Here is a 20,939-nt window from a genome sequence, read left to right as displayed (position 1 = left end):
TCATGGTACAGGAGCGACCATTGTGCTATTGCAGGAGCATATAATGTACTACTGCAAGCTCCCGTTGAAATGACTTCCCGTAACAGGGAAGCGCAAAATGATGACGCTAGTGCTCGTAGGAGTAGAGTGAGGATGACAGTAGGATGAGCTATGTGGCGGAAATCGTTTGTTGCTAGGAAATGTAGAATAGACACATGCGTGCGATTACGCGAGGTCGTGTAATCTGAGTAAGTGCGCAGTCGCATACGGATGCCGTTGCATAGAGCATCGCGTCGGAAGCTTTAGCTTTAAGCTATACTCGAATAAGATGCAGGAAAAACGCAATGACGTTTTGTTGCGACAAAGATTGACCGATCTGAATAAAAATTATTTCATTTCAAAGAGAAGTCTAGATGCGGCGACTGCTCGTAACAGCTCTCAAGATTGACTCAAATCCGTCAACCACACATCCCTGCGGTGATGTTAAAGGTCAGTGAATTGCGTTGATCAGAACGTGTAAAGTATTAACTTTGAAAAGTTTGCATCAACGAAAATACATTCAATCTGCACTTTATCGACGCTGTAATATATGTGGCTGATAGATCGAAGATAAACATCGGTGAAAAGGCGCCGCGCCTCAGCCGGTTTCTAATCAGGGAACACACTAACATAAGCGATATGTGTGTGGACAAGTGTACCGTATATAGCCCTGATGTTTTGATCACAGTGCGATTGGCCGACAAACGAAAGAAGTTAGATACATTTTTTGAAGCGGTTACCTAACAGGAAAGCAGAGCTACAGGGCCTTGCGTAATAAAATGTTTTATTATTTGACTTGATACATACTAACTCGACGTGCGGCAGCAGACGTGTGCGAAGACGGGACAGGCGCCGGCGCGTGTCTACCTCAACATTTTCCTTCTTTTTTGTTTATTCACATAATTATCCTCCATTTAGATTTAGTTTTCCTGATTCCCTTTCGTTCTTTCACCTTCCGTTTTCTTTCTTCACTTGCTTGATACCATGGACGACATAGGAGAAATTACTTGTGCTTAATAAATGAAATAAGAAAGTGATAAGTTCATGGAAATGAAAGTGGATGAAAAAAAAACACTTGCCGCTGGTGGGGAACGGTCCCACAACTTTCGCACAGTAGAGCATCGCACGCGAAATGCGAAGGTTGTGCGATCGTTCCCCACCTGCGGCAAGTTGCTTTTTTTCATCCAATTTCATTTCCATTAACTTATTGCTGCTTTATTTCATTTATTAAGCACAAGTAATTTCCCTTATGTCGTCCTTGGTGTCAGTGTTTGTTGGCTTCTATGACTAATAAAAATTGGGCCCCTCGGTTAACCCCCTTTTTTTCTCGTTCCCTTGCTTGACCAACTTAAGTTCAGTTACATACGTTACAACATCGATATAACTTGCATTTCAGATGCATGTGTTTTCATGAAACTTTCATGGTAAAATAATATTGCTTCGTTGTAACTCGTTTCGTAGTAATGAGGCTTCACTGCAGCGATGCTTCGGCTGAGCAGACGGCGGCCGTTTCTGCTGTTCTATCTAAGTGTTTTTTAAGGCATTGATTACGTTGCCCGCGACCGCAGTCGCTCGGCGACTTTGTCGTCGTGGTTCGTTGCAACAAAGTATTCTGATGATAGCGAAGTGGAACTCTGGCGGCCGCACAGCGACGTAGTCAGCCTCCTGAACCATTCCAGAACCACGCCAGAACCACTCCAAAACCACTCTAAAACCACCTCCCTGCCTTCTGCTTTTCTCTTCCTTTCTTTCTTTCTTTCTTTCTTTCTTTCTTTCTTTCTTTCTTTCTTTTTTTCCCCTCCCTCCCTCCCTCCCTCCCTCCCTCCCTCCCAGAATCCCTCCTGCACTGAGATTTCAGTGCACCTGAAAGTGCTCAGCGTGGACAAAATTAATTCGGGATTTTTCTTTATGCAAAATTTCTCTCGTAGCCCAGATGTTTCCTTCGGTTGTTTAGGCAGTATCAATTTTACGTCTGTCCCAAGGGCTGCAACGTATTAAATATTGAGGCAGCCCCTCAGGGAAAATATTAGGACAGAGAGAAGGGAGGGGAAGGCTAGCTTGAACTTCCAGAACACGCCGTAGTCTCCTCGTGTTCCCGTTGTTGTAACCGCGTTTTTTTTTTCGTTTTTTTCTCTCTCCATTTTTCTTGTATATACAGAAACTGGAATCATGCAAAATCAACCAACATCTGCAAACTACATTTTTCTCAAGGCAAGAATAATTTTGGTTGGTTTTTTTAGAAGTTCTCCGTCCCTGTAGTGCGTTCTTTCATTCCTCCTTGTCTTAACCTGTGCACGATGCAGGCTTTGCTATTGGTGCACCGAAATGGTGCACCTGGGAACAAGGACCGCCTGCAAGGTGCTCTGCGTCGCAAAGCAATATTTTGCTCTCGTTTCTTTCTTCTTTCGAGCTTATTCTTTCTTAAGGTAGCGAAGTGGGTGGGCGAACGGTGAGCAATCGCTTACTTTGGCGATCCCTCATAAGCTGACGCTTACGAGAGTTTTCAAGGTAATGGTTTTATTATTCAGATTAGAGGCAAGGTCTGACGCTGCGAACCGTTACTGAACGCATTGGACAAGTGTTCTGAAAAAAAGAAAAAAAAAAGGGGGGGGGGGAGGGTTGCGCAAGAAAACGAGGAATGCACGATCGGTAAAGCAATGCGTTACAGCTGGTGAATATAAAATGTTAACTGTTGAGGACCGAGTCGTTGCGCGTGCTTCAATCACCGGTAGATTTATGTCAGTTGGTGGCAGGGGCGGAGGCAGTCTAAATTATGCTCAGGCACCATCGCTTTCGGGAGTGTTGCGAATGATACTGCATGTAAGGATAACGCGGCAGTTAGTGGGCTTCGTGAATGAGGCAAAGAAACAATAAGTACTGCTTACGAGTGTCGGAGTATAATCAGTAGTTTGGCTCCTTTACGAAACTGTGCATGCTTATACATTTCTGCGAATGCTCTTGTACAATCTTCTGTGTTTTTCCGGACTGGTGTCCAAAACTTTGTATGTGTTTGTGCTCTTTGACCGCATTCGGTGTTTTACAGTGCTTTATTTTTGTCTGATTTCATGTCGTTTGCAACGCGACGGAAAGTAGCCGGTGTTGCCTAAAAGCATCAATGTCTCCTTTATTAAAATGGATTAAAAGAAAAAAAAATAAGCTACGCTGTATAGGAAGAGGACATAATTGGTAGTCTTCGTTCATCATACAGGGCCACACTCGTAAGCGAACGGTGTAAATTTTGACGCGCAGATTTTTTTTTGTTGCTGTTGGTGGCTCTTGTTGGCTGCTGTCGGTATCCCGGTGGATACATTTGTGGATATATGCACGAAGTTTATACGTGCGCCGGATTCTGGTTCCAGCAAACATTCTTATATATATCCTCTGTATGCTAACCGACGAAGTAGTGAGAGTAGACCCAACTTTGTTCTGCGTAATAAAAAATAAATTCCCTACATAAAGCCTGGACACACAACGTCGGCTCACAGGCATCTCTAAACAACCCCTACCTCTAAATGAAACAACGCATTATATGGAGCGGTTTCGTTAGTTTACTTGATTTTCTTTGATTTAGCCATTAAGCATGTGCGGCCTTGCACAAAAAGAAGATGTAACGGTCTACAGTTACAATTACCTCATTAAAAATGTAATTGATTACAGTGACCAATTACTGCCTCACAAAAGTAAGTAAGCAATTACTAAAATGTAATCGGTTACTTTGTTCTTACTTTCTTCTAACGTTTATTAACATTGCACGAATACAGTAAACGGAATAAGCTGGCTTGGTTCTTTCAGTGCGCCCTCTGCGGCGCTTCACAGGTTGCTTATGCTCAATAACAATTGATTTTACAAAATTATCTTCGGTCATCTTGCCTCGCTTCCTTATAAGGACATCAGCAGCGACATTGAAAACTCGCTCGATGCGTGCGCTGGAGAGAAGGGCGGTGTTGTAACCTACGAACACCGGCCGGGAAAATTTGGCGAACAAAGATTGGGTAGTACTCAATGGCAGCGGAGAAACCGAGATGTAAGCTCACTGAACATGAGAGCTCTGACGCGTATCCACGCTCGATGACTTGCGTACAACGCGAAACCGTCGCTAGATGTAGAATACTGTGCCGAAAATACAGGCCGCGCGACTACCTGCCATTAAGATGAGGAAACAAATCACGACTGCCGGATTTACTTGTGTGAACATGCGCACCCACGAGGCTGCGTCACCTTTTGCAGCTTGCCTCGTCAATAAGGTAACTAGTGAAATGCAACTGGTTACTTAAGAAGGTAACTGAATTACATTGAGCACCTAGTACTATTGAGCACCTATATTACATATAGTGTCCTTCCGTGTTTAGAGTACGCATACTAGCAAGCTAATGGCAGTATTAAATTGCAGCATTGCAGTATTAAATTACAGCATTATAACGTTAGTCAAGAGGTAATTAACATGCCGACCTAGACGCAGTAAGGGTAAAAGCAGACGAATTCAGGCTGGTGCTCGCTAAGAGATATTCATGTTTAGAACGGAGAGATGAAGATGGATGGATGGATGGAGTCAAAATTGTAATGAAGGTCCTGAGGTACGCGACTCAGCGCGCTGCGGGCCGCTCCCACGTTGGGACAGTCAAGCCATGCCCGACCGCCACATCGTGGGCCCTCTGGACAGCCCATAGTTGCGCCCCGGCATCGGGGCTCTTGATAGCGAGAGATGAAGATGACATAGAGGTAATGAACGAAACCATAACTAGGCTGATTTCAGAAGAAGCTAGTGAAATGGGGGGATAGACACTCAAGTAACCAGTACGTAGGCTCTCCTAAGTAACAAAGGACATAATAAAGAGGCGACGAAGCATGAATGTGTCTATCTCAAGAGATCTGATAGAATTCGCTGAACAGTGAAAACTATTGAATAAGAAGAAAGTAGGGGATATTCGAAAAAAAAGGTTGAGGAAGCAGCAAAAAGTGGGCGCAGCATGAAATTACCGAAAAGATAACTTAGCATACGATACGGCAAGGTGTATGCAGTGAGAGACAGGCAGGCTAAATTCATCAGCAGTTTTGATAATACAGTAATAAAGGAAGAAGAACGCTGACCCGCACAGTACTCATAGCAGTCACGTAACCTTCATTGGAAGTAGTGATGAAGAGGATATAAAGGCTCTAGTAGCTGTGATATTACGAGGACCTTACAACACATGTTCCAGAGAAAAGCGACAGAAGAAGTTGGAATAAGAGTCGATTTAATCAAAGACCGAGCATATATTATGCTTGGAAAGCTTGCGGCTGTTTATACGTAACCTCTCAAGACTTCAGGTGTACCAGAGAGCTGGAAGCACGAGACTGGAATGGCTCGCCCATCGAAGTTGCCACTATCATCGACCCACTTGCATTTAAGAAGCTCACCGAAAACATTCTATTATAACTTGTATTATAATCGTTTGTCATCAACAAAGGACCTTTAATGAAATAAACAAAGAAGCATTATACTAATCCACAAGAACAACGACGTCAAAAAAATGAAGAATTATAGGCTCATTAACTTGCTTTCAGTATTGCGTAAAATATTCACCAAGACTATTTCCACTAGAAGCAGGGTAACAGTTAACTTCAATAAACTAAGAGAAAAGGCTGCATTTGATCAGGAAGGGATATTCTGCAATAGATCACGTCCATGTTCTCAATCAGGTAATTGAGAAATCTGCTGGCTACGATCAACCTCTCTATATGGCATTCAAAGATTATGAAGATGCATTTGATTCAGTGGAGATCTCAGGAGTCATAGAGACATAGTGTAATCAAGGAGCACAGGAGGCATACATGGATATCTTTGGAAACTTCTACGAATATTCCACAGCTAGAACGACAGAAAGCTGAGCTAGTCGGTAAGGATTCATCATGCAAAAAAGCTGAGGCGTGCAGAGAGGACACAAGAGAAGAGAAGTGGACAACACGAACGCTGCATTGTTTCTCCAAAAGAAAAGTAGAAAATTGCCTATCAAAAAAGGAGTCAGGCAAGAAGATAGAAACGCTCCAATCCTCTTCACTTCATGCTTAGAAGTATTCAAGCTATTAGACTGGGAAGGCTTAGGAGCGATGATCAGGGGGGAATATCTGAACAATCTTAGGTTTGGAGATGACATTGTCCTGATCAGCAATACTGGGGATGAGTTCCAACAAATGATTGAAGACCTTAACCGAGAAAGTGTTAGAGTAGGATTGAATATTAATATGCATAAGACAAATGTAATGATCAACAGAGTGGCAAGGGAATAAGAATCAATCAATACCAGTCAGCTTTTAGAGTGTGCAAGAGTACGTTTGTCTAGGTGAATTACTCACAGGGGACCCTAATCATGAGAAGGACGTTTACAGAAAAATAAGAATGGGATGGAGTGCATCCGGTAGGCATCAATAAATAATGATTGAAAGCTTAGCACTGTCAGTTAAAAGAAAAGTGTACAATCATTGAATTCTACCGGTGCTAACATATGGGGTAGGAACTTGGAGGTTGATTAAGAAGCTCGAGAACAAGTTAAGGACCCCTCAAAGAGGGATGAAACAAGAAATGTTAGTCGCTACGTTAAGAGACAGGAATAGAGCGGTGTGTATCAGATAGAAAAAGGGGGTAATCGATATTCTAGTTAACATTAAGAGAAAAGAATGGAGTGGGGAAGACTATGTAATGCATAGCCTAGATAACCGGAGGAGCATTAGAGCTGTAAAATTGGTGCCAGGGGATGGGAACTACAGCAGAAGACGGCAGAAAATTAGGTGTACTGATGAAATGAAGAAATTCGCAGGCGCAAGTTGGAATGAGCTAGCGCAAGACAGGGGTAATAGGAGATCATCGGGAGAGGCCTTCATCCTGGCAATGGACATAAAGATAGGCTGATGATGATTATGATGATGATGATTCTAAAATGAGTGATTATGCTAGAACAAAATATGTGAAACTGTTCGCATGACTTGCGAGAGAATGTACTACCGATAGAATTTGCTTTTACAGATATTCCCTGCAGCTGCGTCCTTGGCATTCGCTCCCGCTAGGGGGTGTAGTTCAATGTTTGTCACGTTCTGCTTCTGAGGTTCTGACAACGAGGTCGCGGGTTCGAATTACGGCCGCGGAGTGCGCGTTTCCTTGGAACGTGAATCGCCATAACTTGACTTTCCTTTTCTATTTGCTCCGGCGCATTCGCTTCCGTATGCTTGGCTATACGTAGACGCTGCGCCACGGTACTTTTTCACATTCTGCCATGTTCTTCCCTGGAGTAACTGATCGGCCGAGACTCGCTTTCCAGTGACGACGTCTCCTGTTTCATTCTCACTGGCCGTCTGTGCCTAAGTGACGCACCGTGCTTCTAACAAATGCTCAAGTCTCGTGGTCAGGTTCTTCGCAGGTCTCTCCATTTACCGCAAGTTAAACGCTGTGCCTGCGCAAGGGAGGTTGCTCCAAGTGTCCGCTACCTCGTGTGGAAATGCGAAGGACTCGAGAATTACTACCGGCCGAATGAGGCGACGTCGTTCAAGCACTGGTTCCTACTCCCGGCTAACTTCAAACAGACACCTAACTAACTATGACATTTTGAGTGCGGAGCTTCCACGCAGCTCCATTCCACTTACCCACTTGTTCAGATAGACCTAGAACCGTCATTTCAAGATATTATTGCGATACCATTTCCACACGTAACAACATTATTCGTGATATCTTCCATTCGTGACGCTTCGCGTTTTGTCACAAACCAGATGTGTGACAGCGGTTGTTAAAGGTGCGCCTTCTCTCGTCTAGTCTGTCAATCGCGTTCCACAACGTATAACGTGGCTTTAACCAGTTCGCGGTGTCGATGGAGCATTCTTATTCTGGTCGCCTCTCTATAACGGGATTACATCTGCGTAAACACAAATTTATTTGAGGTGAACCGTGTATAATATTGTTGCGATACCACCAGCAGATGCTCAAGAGTCGAGCCGCCGCGAAAAAGACGATAAGGTGCCTGCGCTCTAGCGCTAGTGTGTGTCTGCCTGGTGGTCTGTCTCCTGTGTAAATACAGTGTAAATAGTCTCTTTTGGCTGTGTCTTTTCGCACGTAACAATATGAAGTCACTGATATCGCGAACATTTAAAATGGCGGTATGATTCTCACCACCAAATAACACCGAAACTCGCAGTTGAATCACGCGAAAATGTGTGCGGACGTAAAAAAGAAGGAAGTGGACTTTGTGGTAGGAGACAGGGTGCCAGACCTAGACGCAGTGAACGACAAGGAGCAAGTGGGCGGAAGCCGGAGGTTGCTCATGACCTGTGCCCCAAAGACGCAATAAGAAATCAGTGCTGAAAGTATCGTCGGCTTCTTTAAATCCTTAAGAAGGATATGTGGTGCAAGGTTAAAGCTAAGACATTCCCTAAATCCTGCGGCACGCGCTCTGTAACGTTGCTTGACGACTTCACCTAAACGCCGGCACTCGAAAAAAAAGTTTAGAAAAAAAGGAAAAAAAGGTTTAGTCAAAGCTAATGCATTTCTACCTGATACCCTCATGTGGAGAAGTGAGAAACAGAACAAAAGCAACGGCAGATGATGATATTGATGAGAAGGAAGACTGAATGCTTATTGAAAGAAAGAGAGAGAACTTGTTTGCAGAAAATCACTGTGTCGCCCTAAGTTACAATTTCCTTTGCAATGGAGAAGGGAGGCGGAGAAATCAAGAATTGATGGGCGATGATGATGATGAAGATAAGTGCGTATGTAAAAGTTCACCACGCTGCATTGACACGACACATGAATTGCTTCCACATATATTCTATGCACTTGCGTTGTATTTACATGGATTGCATTTACATGGTACATGGAGTCCCATGTATAGTCATGCTTGATTTCCGAGAGAGCTCTCGCATTTGTGCAGTTCGAGCTTGAGATCACAGGCACAGGAAAGCGAAGTGGCAGTGATAGCGAAGTAGTAGCACAATGCCTCTCTGCTTATCACGCGAATGACACGTAAGGGAACGTCAGAGATGGTGTTCTCTTATCTCAACTGCCAAAGCTGGCCAACGCCTTGATGCTGCCTACAGGATTTTAACGCGATAGATCTAAAGGTCGCAGAAAATCCGGAGCCGGTCTCGGCATCGGCGGAGTTGTCCATGAGCGAAAATTTTCGTATATATTTAGGTATACGTAAATGCCACGCCATACTATACGACGTGCGGTATATGCGGGCTACATTACACCATGATATCCCTAAAATTGCCCATAACTTGTCTACGGCCACTGCATTATAAGTGAGTGAGGGAAATAACTTTATTTTGGCCCTCGCAGTTTTGAGAATGACAGCCCACAAACAAATTTCATGAAATAAAACACCCACAACGCATGCCTTTTATATTAAATCTTCTCAGACTTAAATATTAAAAGTGTGAAACAATAACAGAAACCTGAAAATGGCGTAATTCTTAAAGCGAAGGTTTCGATGTCTCACTAATCCGTCCGTGAGCACCGAAAACGCACTGCAGAAAAGCCAGCTTACACATCTCCGTAGAACACTACAGACCGCGCCAACGTCTACTGGCCGGCAGGTCAGTGCCTGATAATGGCACGAAGCGACAAGCTCAGCAAGAGTAGCGCATGCACGCAAAGTTCACTGGAAGCGCAAGTTGGGAATTTCATGCTAGATCGCTACTCGTTGAAACAGTAGACGCTAGACACCCACGACGCAACACCCTTCCTGCATTGATGTCCCGTGTACAAGCACGTCCCGTTTACGTTACCATGGCAGAGCCTCTGACCGCCTACCAGAGCGATCACAAGGCAATACTGTGCAAGTGTAGAGTCATCCGTGACAGTGTGTATACATGTAATCAACAGCTACATGTTCTAAGATAAAGGTTATGCGACTTAACGAAATGTGTCTTCATTCAACTTCAACGTTCAAAATATACAATCCTAAACAAGCAATCAAATCACATGTGCATAGCATCGGGTCGCTCAGCCTTTCTTGGGTTCGTTGCGTCGTTGTTGGCTTTGGACTTTGACTCTGATTCAGATTGCATTGGAGGAAAGCTTCACGTTCAATTATCTTTCTTTATGAAAGGGGCTTTTATTTTTTTAACGCGGCTGTGCAAAACCTCCAGAATCGGCCCACGCAAGAGGATGCATTTCTAGCAGAAAGATCGCCTTCGCGCATAGCGTTGCCGCCAACGTCTTCCGCTAAACACTATGGTTACATAAGCTGCAGTTGCCGCGTGAGAAGCAGTCAGGGATCTTGGAGTGCTATCGCGTTCCACTCTTAACGGCGAAGCTTAAGCGTTCTCGAAGTTTTGTGAGCCTACAAAGTGCTGTATCTTCCCGATCTCCATCTGCTATCGCAGTATCATCTGCGTCCAGTTGCACTGAGCATAGTCATGCAATTGTTCAAAATAGAAGGGCCTCATTTCATCTAATTCACAAATTAATAAAAAAAAAACACTTGTAAAACATTTTGTTTACCACATAGTAAAATGTTTTGACCAGTGTCACATATACTATGCAATCTGTCTGATGAGAAGAATGGCAGGATCGGCCACTGTTGTGCCTGGTGGTCCCTCAGAGCGGGGGTATGCCCCACCAGCGACATGCAGTTCTCACGGTTGATGTTCACGCCTCATCTTTCAGTTCGCTTCAAGACAGCAACGACGCCCTCCTGACCGTCACGAAGAGGCCACTAATTGATGACAGGGTCATTGGCAGGGACTCCCAGGGAGATCAACGGCGGATCCATGCTTTGCCACGCTGTTGCCTCGCAGTGTGCCATGTTGGGGACACGAGCAGCACGTTGAAGACATGAGCCCCCTATTGGAGACCCGAGCAGCACATTGGAGACCAGTGAGGGGCGATAGAGGTGGTGAACGATTCGTCGTTTGTGATTGGCCAGTGGATTCCCCCAATGAGGGAAAGAGGGGAGAAAAGGTAATAAAAAGTGCATCCGGATGGCTGTGGAAAAAAAGAGATGCTCGGACATGCAAAGACACCACCATGTAGTGTGCTCCGATAGTTGGAGCCGTGTTTGACAACTTGATCATGTACCTTTTTTGAACATAATCCTTCTTTCATTCTCTTCAACGTTGCTCGGAACCCTTGTTTCTCCCGGCACCTGGCACGGCAACATCCACGGAACCTTCGTTGACCGCACGGACCCCCGATTTCACAACAGTGGTAGGCAGCGGTGAGATTGACCTCACGGAACTTGGGACGTGCCAATTTCACAACACTACTCTTGTTAATGCAGTCATTTAGACACCACGTTATTGTACAGTAAAACAGAAAGCATTCAGCCTAAGGGCGAATCCAAGTAACATTTTCTTTTTTTGTATAACCAAGTGCGATTTGAAGCTATACTAACAGTGGCAGTGCCACTACGAGGTGCGCGCGAAAGAAGCAGAGAACAACAGCATAGGAAAAAAAAGAAGAACGAAGAGACGTACTGCTGCGAGAAACCCTAATATTAATCTACGCAACGGCCTGCGACGGACACTTCGCGATACATGTGGGGTCATAAAATGCTGTCGACGACTTTGCATTCACGGCGCACCATGCCGAGGAAGCGTGAATTTTTATAGCTCGTGCACCCGAGTGAAGGGTGGCGATCGCCACTGAGATCGGCCTTCGAAGGAACAAAATAACAGCTATTTGCTACGAGAAGTCAGAGGCCGAGAGAGAGAGAAAGTGCGCAGCTGGGAGCTCCTGGGAGCGTCTCTGGATCGCGTTCGCCGCAGATCCACACTCGGGACGGTGGCAGGCCGCTGCCTGTGCGCGAAAACCTGAGGCGCCGGGGCTGTTGTCTTTCGCCTCTCACCGCTGTTCCTCTCTGCCAGCGGGTTCCGAATCTCTAGCAGCCGGCGGGAGAGAGAGAAATAAAAGTGTCGACTCCCTCTCGCCCGTCGTGTTTCGCGGAGAGCCCAGCGCTTGGCGTATCAATGTATAAATCAATGAAGCATGCGTTTGACGTCGTAAAAACGTTGCGCTTCGCCGAGGCCTGCCTCTTTTTCTTGTTCGCGTATTCGTCCTATCGACGGACGAAATCTCGAGAAACCTCCGGCCTGCTCGAGAAGACAGATGGCGAACTCGAAGGGAAAGAAAAGAAAGAAAGAAAGAGGCGGCAGTATGATAAAGAGAAAGAAGGGGGGGGGGGTAGGGGCGTAGTACAGCCGTCAAATCATAACCGAAGAATCGGGGCAACGCTCTTGAAGCGCTCCCTCTCCCGTTCTGGAGCACCTCAAATTTCATTTCTTTTGTTATTTTCTGTTCGTGTGTCGCCGGCGCCAAGCTCACGATGCCCCGGAGGAACTCGTAGGGGAAGTAGGAGAGAAAGAGAGACCGAGAACACGCTCCTTTTCCCACTTCTCCCTGCCCGCTTCCCTCCTGCCTGCCTCCGGAGGTTGGCGCCGGCGGCACAACGTGGCGCCACCGAGTCGCGATGTTGGGAGAGGGTAGAAAGGGGGCCAGGCTTTGGGACGGATGGGGGTACGAGAGAGACGGAGAGGGAGATAGAAAAAAAAAGTAGTACCTTTCCGCTCCCGTCGGAATTATCTCCGCCCTCACACGCTCCCTCACCTTCTGGAAGGGGGAGTTTCGGGAGCGCATTCTTTCCACCCTCTCCCGCCGCACTCCCTCCCTCTTTTCGCCTTTTCTTCCCGACTTCGTATTTGAAGGAGCCCGGGGGTCCCGCGCGGGACAGTACCACCGCAGGCGCCGGCGCGTCGCCGTCGAACGACGAGAAGAGATAGCGCGCGGCTCACCTGACACACGCAGCGCCGAGTTCCGCGCGCGTCAGACGCTTCTCACTTCTTAACAGGTGCGACGCCGCTCGGGTCGTTCTCTCTTCCGGCCTTTCACCCAGGGTCGCTCAACTTGGACAAGTTGTTGCTCGGTGCTTGCCGAGAGTGCAGCAGTTGCCGACATTTTTAATACCGGTGGTCGGATCGGAAGCTGGACTCCCGCGCTTCGCCCAAGCGGACTGAACCGTTTTTTTTTTTGGCCCGCGGAGTGATGCAGGCGTTTCCGACCGATTGACCAGCTGCGCTGCCACGAGCGGGAATGTTTGGTGGTCGTTGTGCCGCCGGAGTCTGCTGCCGCCGTGTCCGCGATCGCTAACGTCGAAGGAAACCGAAATGTGGCCGCGGTTCGTGGTGGCAGGGTCCCGTGGCGCCTGAAATAGAAGGAACCAAACGAAAGGAACCTGAAGGCACGACGCTTTTCGCTACAGCGAAAGGAGGGCCTCGCCGACTGCCCCCCGTGCTCTTTGCGGCACCGACACCGCCTCCTGATAGATGAAGGCCAGCTGGGAACTTGCGCACTTCGCACTCGGCTTGTGCTTCCTCTGTTTCACAAGTGAGTGCCGAACCTGCTGTCTCATCGCGGCAGACTTCTGTATTCAGTTCAGACCGAGATAAAGAACATATATATGTCTAGTTGGTATAAATTTGAGTAATTGAAACGCTGCGGGTATGTCGGGCAAGCCCACGACGTTTACTTAAGATAAGGTTGGTTTCTTGATACGTCTTAAAGATGGTTGCTTTGTCAATAATGGTGCAGCATGTGACATCAAATATGTGATAAGGTTGCGGCTTGCGTAAAAAAATATTACATTTGTCACTCGAAAAAGAAAGTGATAAAGAAGGAATCGCTTGCCTTGTGTTTGGTCTGATTCTGACTGGTTTTCTTGTCAAGCCTAAAATAATAAAAGAAAAGTAAATTCTTGGCATTCTGCCTGTACCATTCATTTAAATTATTCATGATCGCGTATCATGCACCACCTTGGGTTAGAATGCTTGAAGGAATTCCGGTACATACAACCGATACGTCAGATCACCAAACACACATTCTTTGGCACTCATTACGAAGTAGCAATGTTTTATGCCATCAGATTACTATATTAAATATCTATTCCGTCATTTTCAAATTTGTTTTCTTGATTACCCATATACGCTTTAACGTAAGTAGACAATTCAAAGTGTCACACGGATTCCTGATATTGTACTGTGGGTGCTGATGCACGGATTATCTTCGAACTCAACATACACGTGACTGCCACAGCTATCAGTCCCGCAATTTGATAACAAAGCACCTACTGTAAAACCAGAAGGCGGTTTTCCCTGTGAAAGGGATTAAGATATAGACGCAGAGACTAACTTATAGATTTGCGATGGTTGCGGCGCTCCGCGGTGTACAAGAGTTCGAGCCAATGCGGCGCACCTCGGACAATTCTGAAAAAATTGCGTTTTCTCGCTTAGCCGTACCGGAAGCACCGTCATTTGTCAGCTTAAGCCTTAGAATCTAGCGTAATGGTATTTGCGTTCTTCGCTCCGCTTTCTTTCTTTCTCGTTCATTTTTTGAGTGCCTACGTACCGAACGCTAGTTTCTCGTCGATATTAAGGGCACAATAAACCATTGCGTTCGTTCCGATTTAGTGGTTTTTGTAAAGCTGGCTTTTCTGGACAATTGTCACGCGAAAGGTGAAGTTAACAATAAAGAGAAGAAAAAAGATTGCACGACGGCGAGAGTTGCGAGTGGTTCAACTTTTAATCAACGTGTGTCAGTCAAGTGTCACCTTAGAAGAAAGTAGGACCTAAGAGGAGGAGGGGGTGTTGTAGTGTGGTTGCTGGTAGGGGGAGCACGTGACACTTTGACACTCTTGCGGAGACTGCAATGGTCTCGCTCAAGGTGGAGTGAAAACGCAGCTCATTGAAGCAGAAAAGAAAATTAACTGAAAAGTATGTGATAAGCGTATTCTGTAGTGATAAGAAAGAAAATGATTGAGAGTGCGGGAGTAATGACGATACGGTAGTGGAGGTAAACATAGATGAATCAGAGATGTTAGAGCAGCAGCGCGGAACGGTTGAGCTTACTGGGGCGGTAGTTTGGAAGGCACACGAGTTGCGGTCAGCCTCATGATAATTCTTCTGTCTTTCTGACCGGAAACAACTGCTAAAGAAAAAAGAAAATGTTGGGCTTATACAAACAAAAAACAAGATAACTACGCTCAAGCATATAGTGTAATTCTGGAGAGCCAGCTGCAGAATCTTACTGAAATATAATTTTAAAAAGTATTATCGCCTTCAAGTATCCCCTGAATAAACAAAGTTAAAAAGAAGTCTTCAAATAAACAAGTATCAAAATCAGCGTCCGCTTCTAGAAGTGCCTATGTTACCGCTCTGCAAGTTATCATAAATGCTTTTTAGTGGGATGAATTTTGAATGTATTATTTTGCATCCTGGCAATTATGATCATGCTTACATCTCCTACATATCAATTCACACTATGAAAACAAGTTATTGTACTTTCTAGATGGCGAAGAAGTTCAGGAATTGCGGCTTTCAAAATTAAGTGATAACATAATCATCTGCCACGGCGAAACGGAAGAACCTAACATGGCAGCTCGAGGATTAAAGCGGTAACACTCATCAGCGGCTTTGAAAAGTGAGGCCGCGTGAAACTTTATGTAATGTCAGTCTAATCCTTCAGATACACAGCTGCATGCTTTCAAGAGAGACTACTTAATGACTGTTTCGGTTAAAGTTTCGCGCCCCCTCTTTTTTGGAGACGCTTCGGCATTGGAGCTTACAAGAAAACACTTGAATTAAATCGTTGGGATACAATATTTCTCACAAGTGCTCGGGAGCGCACTTATTTATCCTGTGTTATAGTTTATGCAGAATGCATCGCCGCAGCTTGGAGAGTGCAGCGGTTTACGTTCGGTTTCATACGTTGCGTAGAGATGTCCGCTAATGTTGCCGAATGGGAAAAAGAAGCTTCGTGCAATTTCGCAAACTTATCACCTGTTTCGTTGGGACGTCAATGTTCAGATTCATAATTTGTCGTTCCCAACCACCACCCCGCACATTTCGGCTCCATCGTGCAAAGGGTGGAGCTTTACTATGCGATGCGGTAAAGACATATTTGAACTTTCAGACGACGAGAGCGTCGTGTCCGTAAGCGGATAAAGTACCAAGTTGAGAGAGAGAAAGAGAGAGGGAGAAAAAAAAAGAAGAGAAATATGCCGCATAACTTAATACCTGAAGCATCCGGGGTTGTATTCTTTCTCGTCAAAGCCGCTCAGAGCTGAAGCGAGAAGGCGGCCACATGTTTTGGAAAGGAATGATTTAAAAGCTGCATGCAGGTTGTAGGGCACGAGCGACGTTCTGCTGCATTCTGCTTCCAAGTGAACAAACAGTACGGAGAAGATAGCGGCTGCATCTATACAGCCACTTTCGTGCAGGTTATATGTCGTCCGTTGCATCAAAACCGTCTCTGCATGAAGGTTAATGCATTCTAAAGCTCCTCTTATAGATTATGGAATAGAGAACTGAGGACGCCAAAAATACGTCTGACTACTTCTTCCCGCGTTGTTGAAATAATAATTAAAAAAAAAAGATCGTTCTTGCGTTAGCATCGGTAAGCCACCGGAAAGTGCAAAAAAGGCTAAGATATACGGTCGTCCATGGGCCCTCGATGTCGCTGCAGGCCGGAGATACGCTCGAAATTTATGAGCAAAAAAATGGGAACGCTCGCTCAATGCAGGAGGGCGTCAAGTTAAGGAGAATTCAAGGAGGCACAACGAACTGTTCCCCGATGCCACGCAACTGAAACGCTAATGTATGTGCTGGGTCCAACACGGAGCATTCGACGTCCGCATTCGACCTGCCACGGACCACCTTGATATCAGCACCGGCATTTGGCACGTTTGTTCGAGTGAGCAGAACAACTTGCGGGCCAAGTTGGCTCAGTATTAAGGAATAATATGTATAGCGCGACGCGGGATACAGGCGGCACCAAGATATTCGGAACTCAAGCTTTCTTCATGTTCCTTCGCTTTGTGTTGTGTGTTTCCCGTCTCGCGCTGTATCAGTCCTTAATAATCGGTCAGGTGATGCCCGATGAACTAAGCGGCACTTCAATGCGGAAAGTGCCGGCGCACGAAACGCGCATGAAAGCTCTCTCATGGTTTTCATCAGAAAAAACAACCACATAAGTACGTAATTTTATAAACTACAATTCCAAAAAGGATGTGTTGTACATTAAAGGACGGGGTTCTATTTTTTAAAAATAAGAGTAAACCAGAGAAAATATACGCTCTGTAATAACTGGGTGAGCTGGTTTGTCACTCTTAAGTTAAAAAGAGAAATAAAAAAAGGGAAAGTATGGCCCAGTCTCATCAAATTCCATACAGGAGCCGCGGCTGATCACCTTTATCACTGCTGCACGACGAAGTTCTACTTCACTCAGCTACAAAGAACAGAATAATGTATTTGCAGTGCAAGACATAACTGCTTATCTCAAATCTGATTATTACTCGAAATCTTTATTGCTGCAGCGACACTTGAAACCAGTGTAGAATGATGCCTGGAAGTATCCGGGCATTAGAGGGGCAAGAAGTGCTGAAGCTACAACGATAAACTCTTACGAAGAGCGTAACAGTGATCTCCGAGCTTCGACGATGTAAATGCGAAAAAAATAAATTCAGGAAATAGGTTTCTTTGATTTGTTGTTTGATACGTTGGTAACGAAGGACACAAGGGTATATCACGTTGAGAATTCCCGTGGGCCACCTGCTTATGAGAGAAAAGAGTCTTGGTATGCACAGGAACTGAACAATATACAAGGCTATAAACACTATTAGCAAAACCACACTTTGGAACGTATCTTTATACTTAACTAGTCTTGAGCACTCCATGTCTGTAATTTTCAATGCTACGATAACATTTTCATTTTCTTCCGCGTCTACTTCCAAATCCAAGTTACACAGCAGCATGTGTTGGAAATATACATATTTTTTTCGAGAGTCAGGGTTACGTCAACCGAAGTAGTTATCGCGAGCATGTCTAGTTTGAAGGCGAGCATAAGTGCAAATATGTGTACCTTTAAACGAGAACTTTGCTTGATTCACGCATTTTTACCTGCAAGAGCGCTTTAGTGGATCATAAAGGACGGTGTATATTGGAGCATCGCGAATTGAACAACTTTGTCGCATCCGCTCCGTTCGCCCGGGGCACCCTTGCGTACGCATGAATTCTCGATTCTCTAACGTACACCAAAATCAGATGAACCTTTAGGTAAGGCTATCGTCACCACCCGAACGGTTTACCCCAGCACATAGATGGCCTGTTGTTTTTGCCTTCACACCTCTGTGCAGTGGGTGTAGTGAAAGCTACCACTTATGTGAACCTATCACGAGCGAGAGCCTGTTGCGTGCCCCAGAGAAAAGAGAGGCGCTCGTCTATTGCAGGCGACAAATCTTCCCGTTCTCTACGCATTCAAATGAAAACTTTAGTTCTCGTCATAGAAATGAAAAGATTAAAGAAACGTTCATTTATCTCCGCTCAGTGGGCGAGCAACTGTTCCATTTTAGCAACCGGTAAAGAATAAGTTTGTCATAGAGGATTCAAATCAAAAACACGAAAGGTACGGCAGAAACCATCCTTGATGATCGCGCAATTAAGCCAATGTGAAACATTCCCGGCGAAACGGCGAGGGCGGTGAGGCAGGAGGCGAAGACAGGCACCACGAGATCTGCGCGGCCGCGGAAGGACGTCCTCCCGTGCGAAGCGCTCGCTCGGGAATCGCCGCATGCGTGGGCCGCGACAGCCTGACGACGTCCGATCGGTACCAGAGGCGAATCGGAGACGGGACACACCACGCCGAATTTACGACTTTCGACGAACTGCTTTTGAAAGCACTGCGTCTAGGCCCCTCAAGTGTACGTCCCCCAATCGGCGCCGCTCGGCATCGGCGAACCTTATTTGGCGCACGTCCGTTCGGCCGTGCGTCGCTTCTCGTCTCGCTCACGCAGCTCTACGGCCACGCATAACTTGTCGGCCCACCGCGTCGCTTCCTGCCTCGCCACTTTCGCCACCCTCGCCGCTTCGGTATGATCGCATACCTCGGTCGTCGCTGCAGAGCCTTTGCACTCTTATACCTTCCTCTCCTGACTGATACTTTCGAGGGTCCATTGTTGTATCTGCAACTGAGAAGCCTCCGCGCAACCGAGCCGCACCTATTTGTGGCGTGCGCACTTGTACTGGCGAGTGGATTAAACGAGGCGCCGAGCCAACGGCGACGAGCGAGCTGGGGTGCGGCGCGTGCGCCAACACTACAGGTGCGGGCGCACGTTCGCGCACACCGATGCGCGCACATCGGCAACAAACTCGGCGACCTTGGGAATTCTGGCGTTTGACCTTGGCTCTGACAAGCCAAAGAAATGCTTTGCATTTAAAAAAAGACTGCGACCACTTGATTTCTGAGCACAGGTTCGTTACTTGAGAAGCGGCGGCCGCTGATGTCATATGAACAGTTCAAGTACTCACAAATAGGTTTGCATCTACAGCGGCCACGACACTTACATGACATTCAAATGTGGATGACGTATGGTACATTTCGGCGCATTTCTTTAAGATACGCGCAGAGGATGTCGCCGAGAAACGCGGCCTGAAACCGTCAGCCCAGGACGCGGGTAAATGCGACACAGCGCTACTACCGAGAGCAGGAAGAAAAACTTTTACTCCGAACCATATTAAGATGAAAGTAAAACGGAAATTGGCGGGGGGCCACTTGTGGTCAGGCGGACACAAATCCTTGCATCCTGGCGGCTACCCCTTCCCGCTGTGTGACCCAGACTTGTACGTCTGGATCCGAGCGTGCCCTCTCACTGCTGAGGAGTAGCGATTTGCAAGCCCTGTGGGATGCAGTTTTGGGGCATGTGAGGTCAACCCTATAAAATGTGATGCAGGTCTGCTCGTTCTGTCGCAGGCGCAGGTCTTGTGATATTATCGGGTATCCGAGGCGATAAAGGAAGCTAATCTTGACAAAGTTGCGCGGTTAATGCAAAAAGGAAAGACACCTTCCTCTAAGGTCTGTAATCTCCTTCGTCCCATTCCCTGCATAGTAGCATTAGGCAAAAATACACTGGCTAATCACTCTGCTTCTTCAACAAGGAGCTTTTTGCCTTAGCAGTGATAGATATCGCAACCACATCGTTATAGTTACATAGCGAGATGCCTGCGTGTGACCACAGGCTAAGCCTTCATTCCTCGATATAGAGAACCATGGAGTCTCATGAAGGCCCACCGCGATAACGCCCGACCTCTGCTGCAGGGGCGAGCTAAAGCGTAGCAAAAGTATGCAACCCCACTCACTTCCCGTGAACCTGGGAAACTCGTCAAAAACGGTTACCCGCTTGGCGTGAAGTGGGCCAAGTGCCGCCTTGTCAGGAGATGATGTATAATTTTTGTTGCAACCGAAAGCCTTTATCAAAACTGGCGAAAAACCGCGGCTGCGGTAAGGAGGAGAAATTGTCGAATCTAAAACGTTTTAACTGAACTTTTTGTTTCTGAGAGCGTACATAGGTATACTGGGAACGTACGAGTACTTATCGAAGTGCACGAGGGGTCGACCAATGCGCCTCAGCATGTAAGACGACTAGAGTTGGCACTTGCTTGTTCGCAAATTTACGGTGAATAAAAAGAAATTGTCCCTATAGAACCTCTCGGACAATTTGTATCTCAGCGCAGCAACAATAGGACAAATTAAAGAATAACGCTGTAGGCCTAAACCTATTTGGCTTTCATTTTCGCAGCAAGTTTTCCGAATATAAAGCGCAGAGAAGTCGAGGAGAGCCGTAATTGCGCATAAAGCACAGAGTGCTCACCTTTCTTGTGGAACGCTTTGGGACAATGCGTCAAAGCCGCGGCGCCGAAAGTGCCAGGTGCGGCCGCACTAACGGAAAGCCGCGCGTGGTTAGCCGCTCGCGGCAAAGCACCAAGTAAAACGTGCCAGCGCTGGCATGGCCACATTAGCTGGTGTCGCCGCCGCGGTACTCATACGAGAGCCTCGCTCTCCACTCGAATCATTGCTGAGACGGCTATCACATTTCACTGCGGCCGAGATAAAGAATGCCTCACTCCTGGTG

General features: G+C 46.3%; 1 protein-coding gene across 1 annotated transcript in view; it reads left to right on the top strand.

Moving 5' to 3' along the window:
* The first annotated feature begins 12,714 nt into the window (after positions 1-12,714).
* The window catches only part of CARPB (Carbonic anhydrase-related protein B), a 246,824-nt gene continuing 238,599 nt past the window's right edge, over positions 12,715-20,939 (top strand). Inside the window, exon 1 of the mRNA XM_050183355.2 lies at positions 12,715-13,366. Within this exon, the coding sequence (XP_050039312.1) occupies positions 13,306-13,366 (61 nt within the window). The 5' untranslated portion in view covers positions 12,715-13,305. The remainder of the gene's footprint in view (positions 13,367-20,939) is intronic.

Source organism: Dermacentor andersoni, chromosome 4 (genome assembly GCF_023375885.2).
Source record: "Dermacentor andersoni chromosome 4, qqDerAnde1_hic_scaffold, whole genome shotgun sequence".
NCBI classification, from domain to species: Eukaryota; Metazoa; Arthropoda; class Arachnida; order Ixodida; family Ixodidae; genus Dermacentor; species Dermacentor andersoni.
This window is presented reverse-complemented; position numbering and strand designations above follow the sequence as displayed.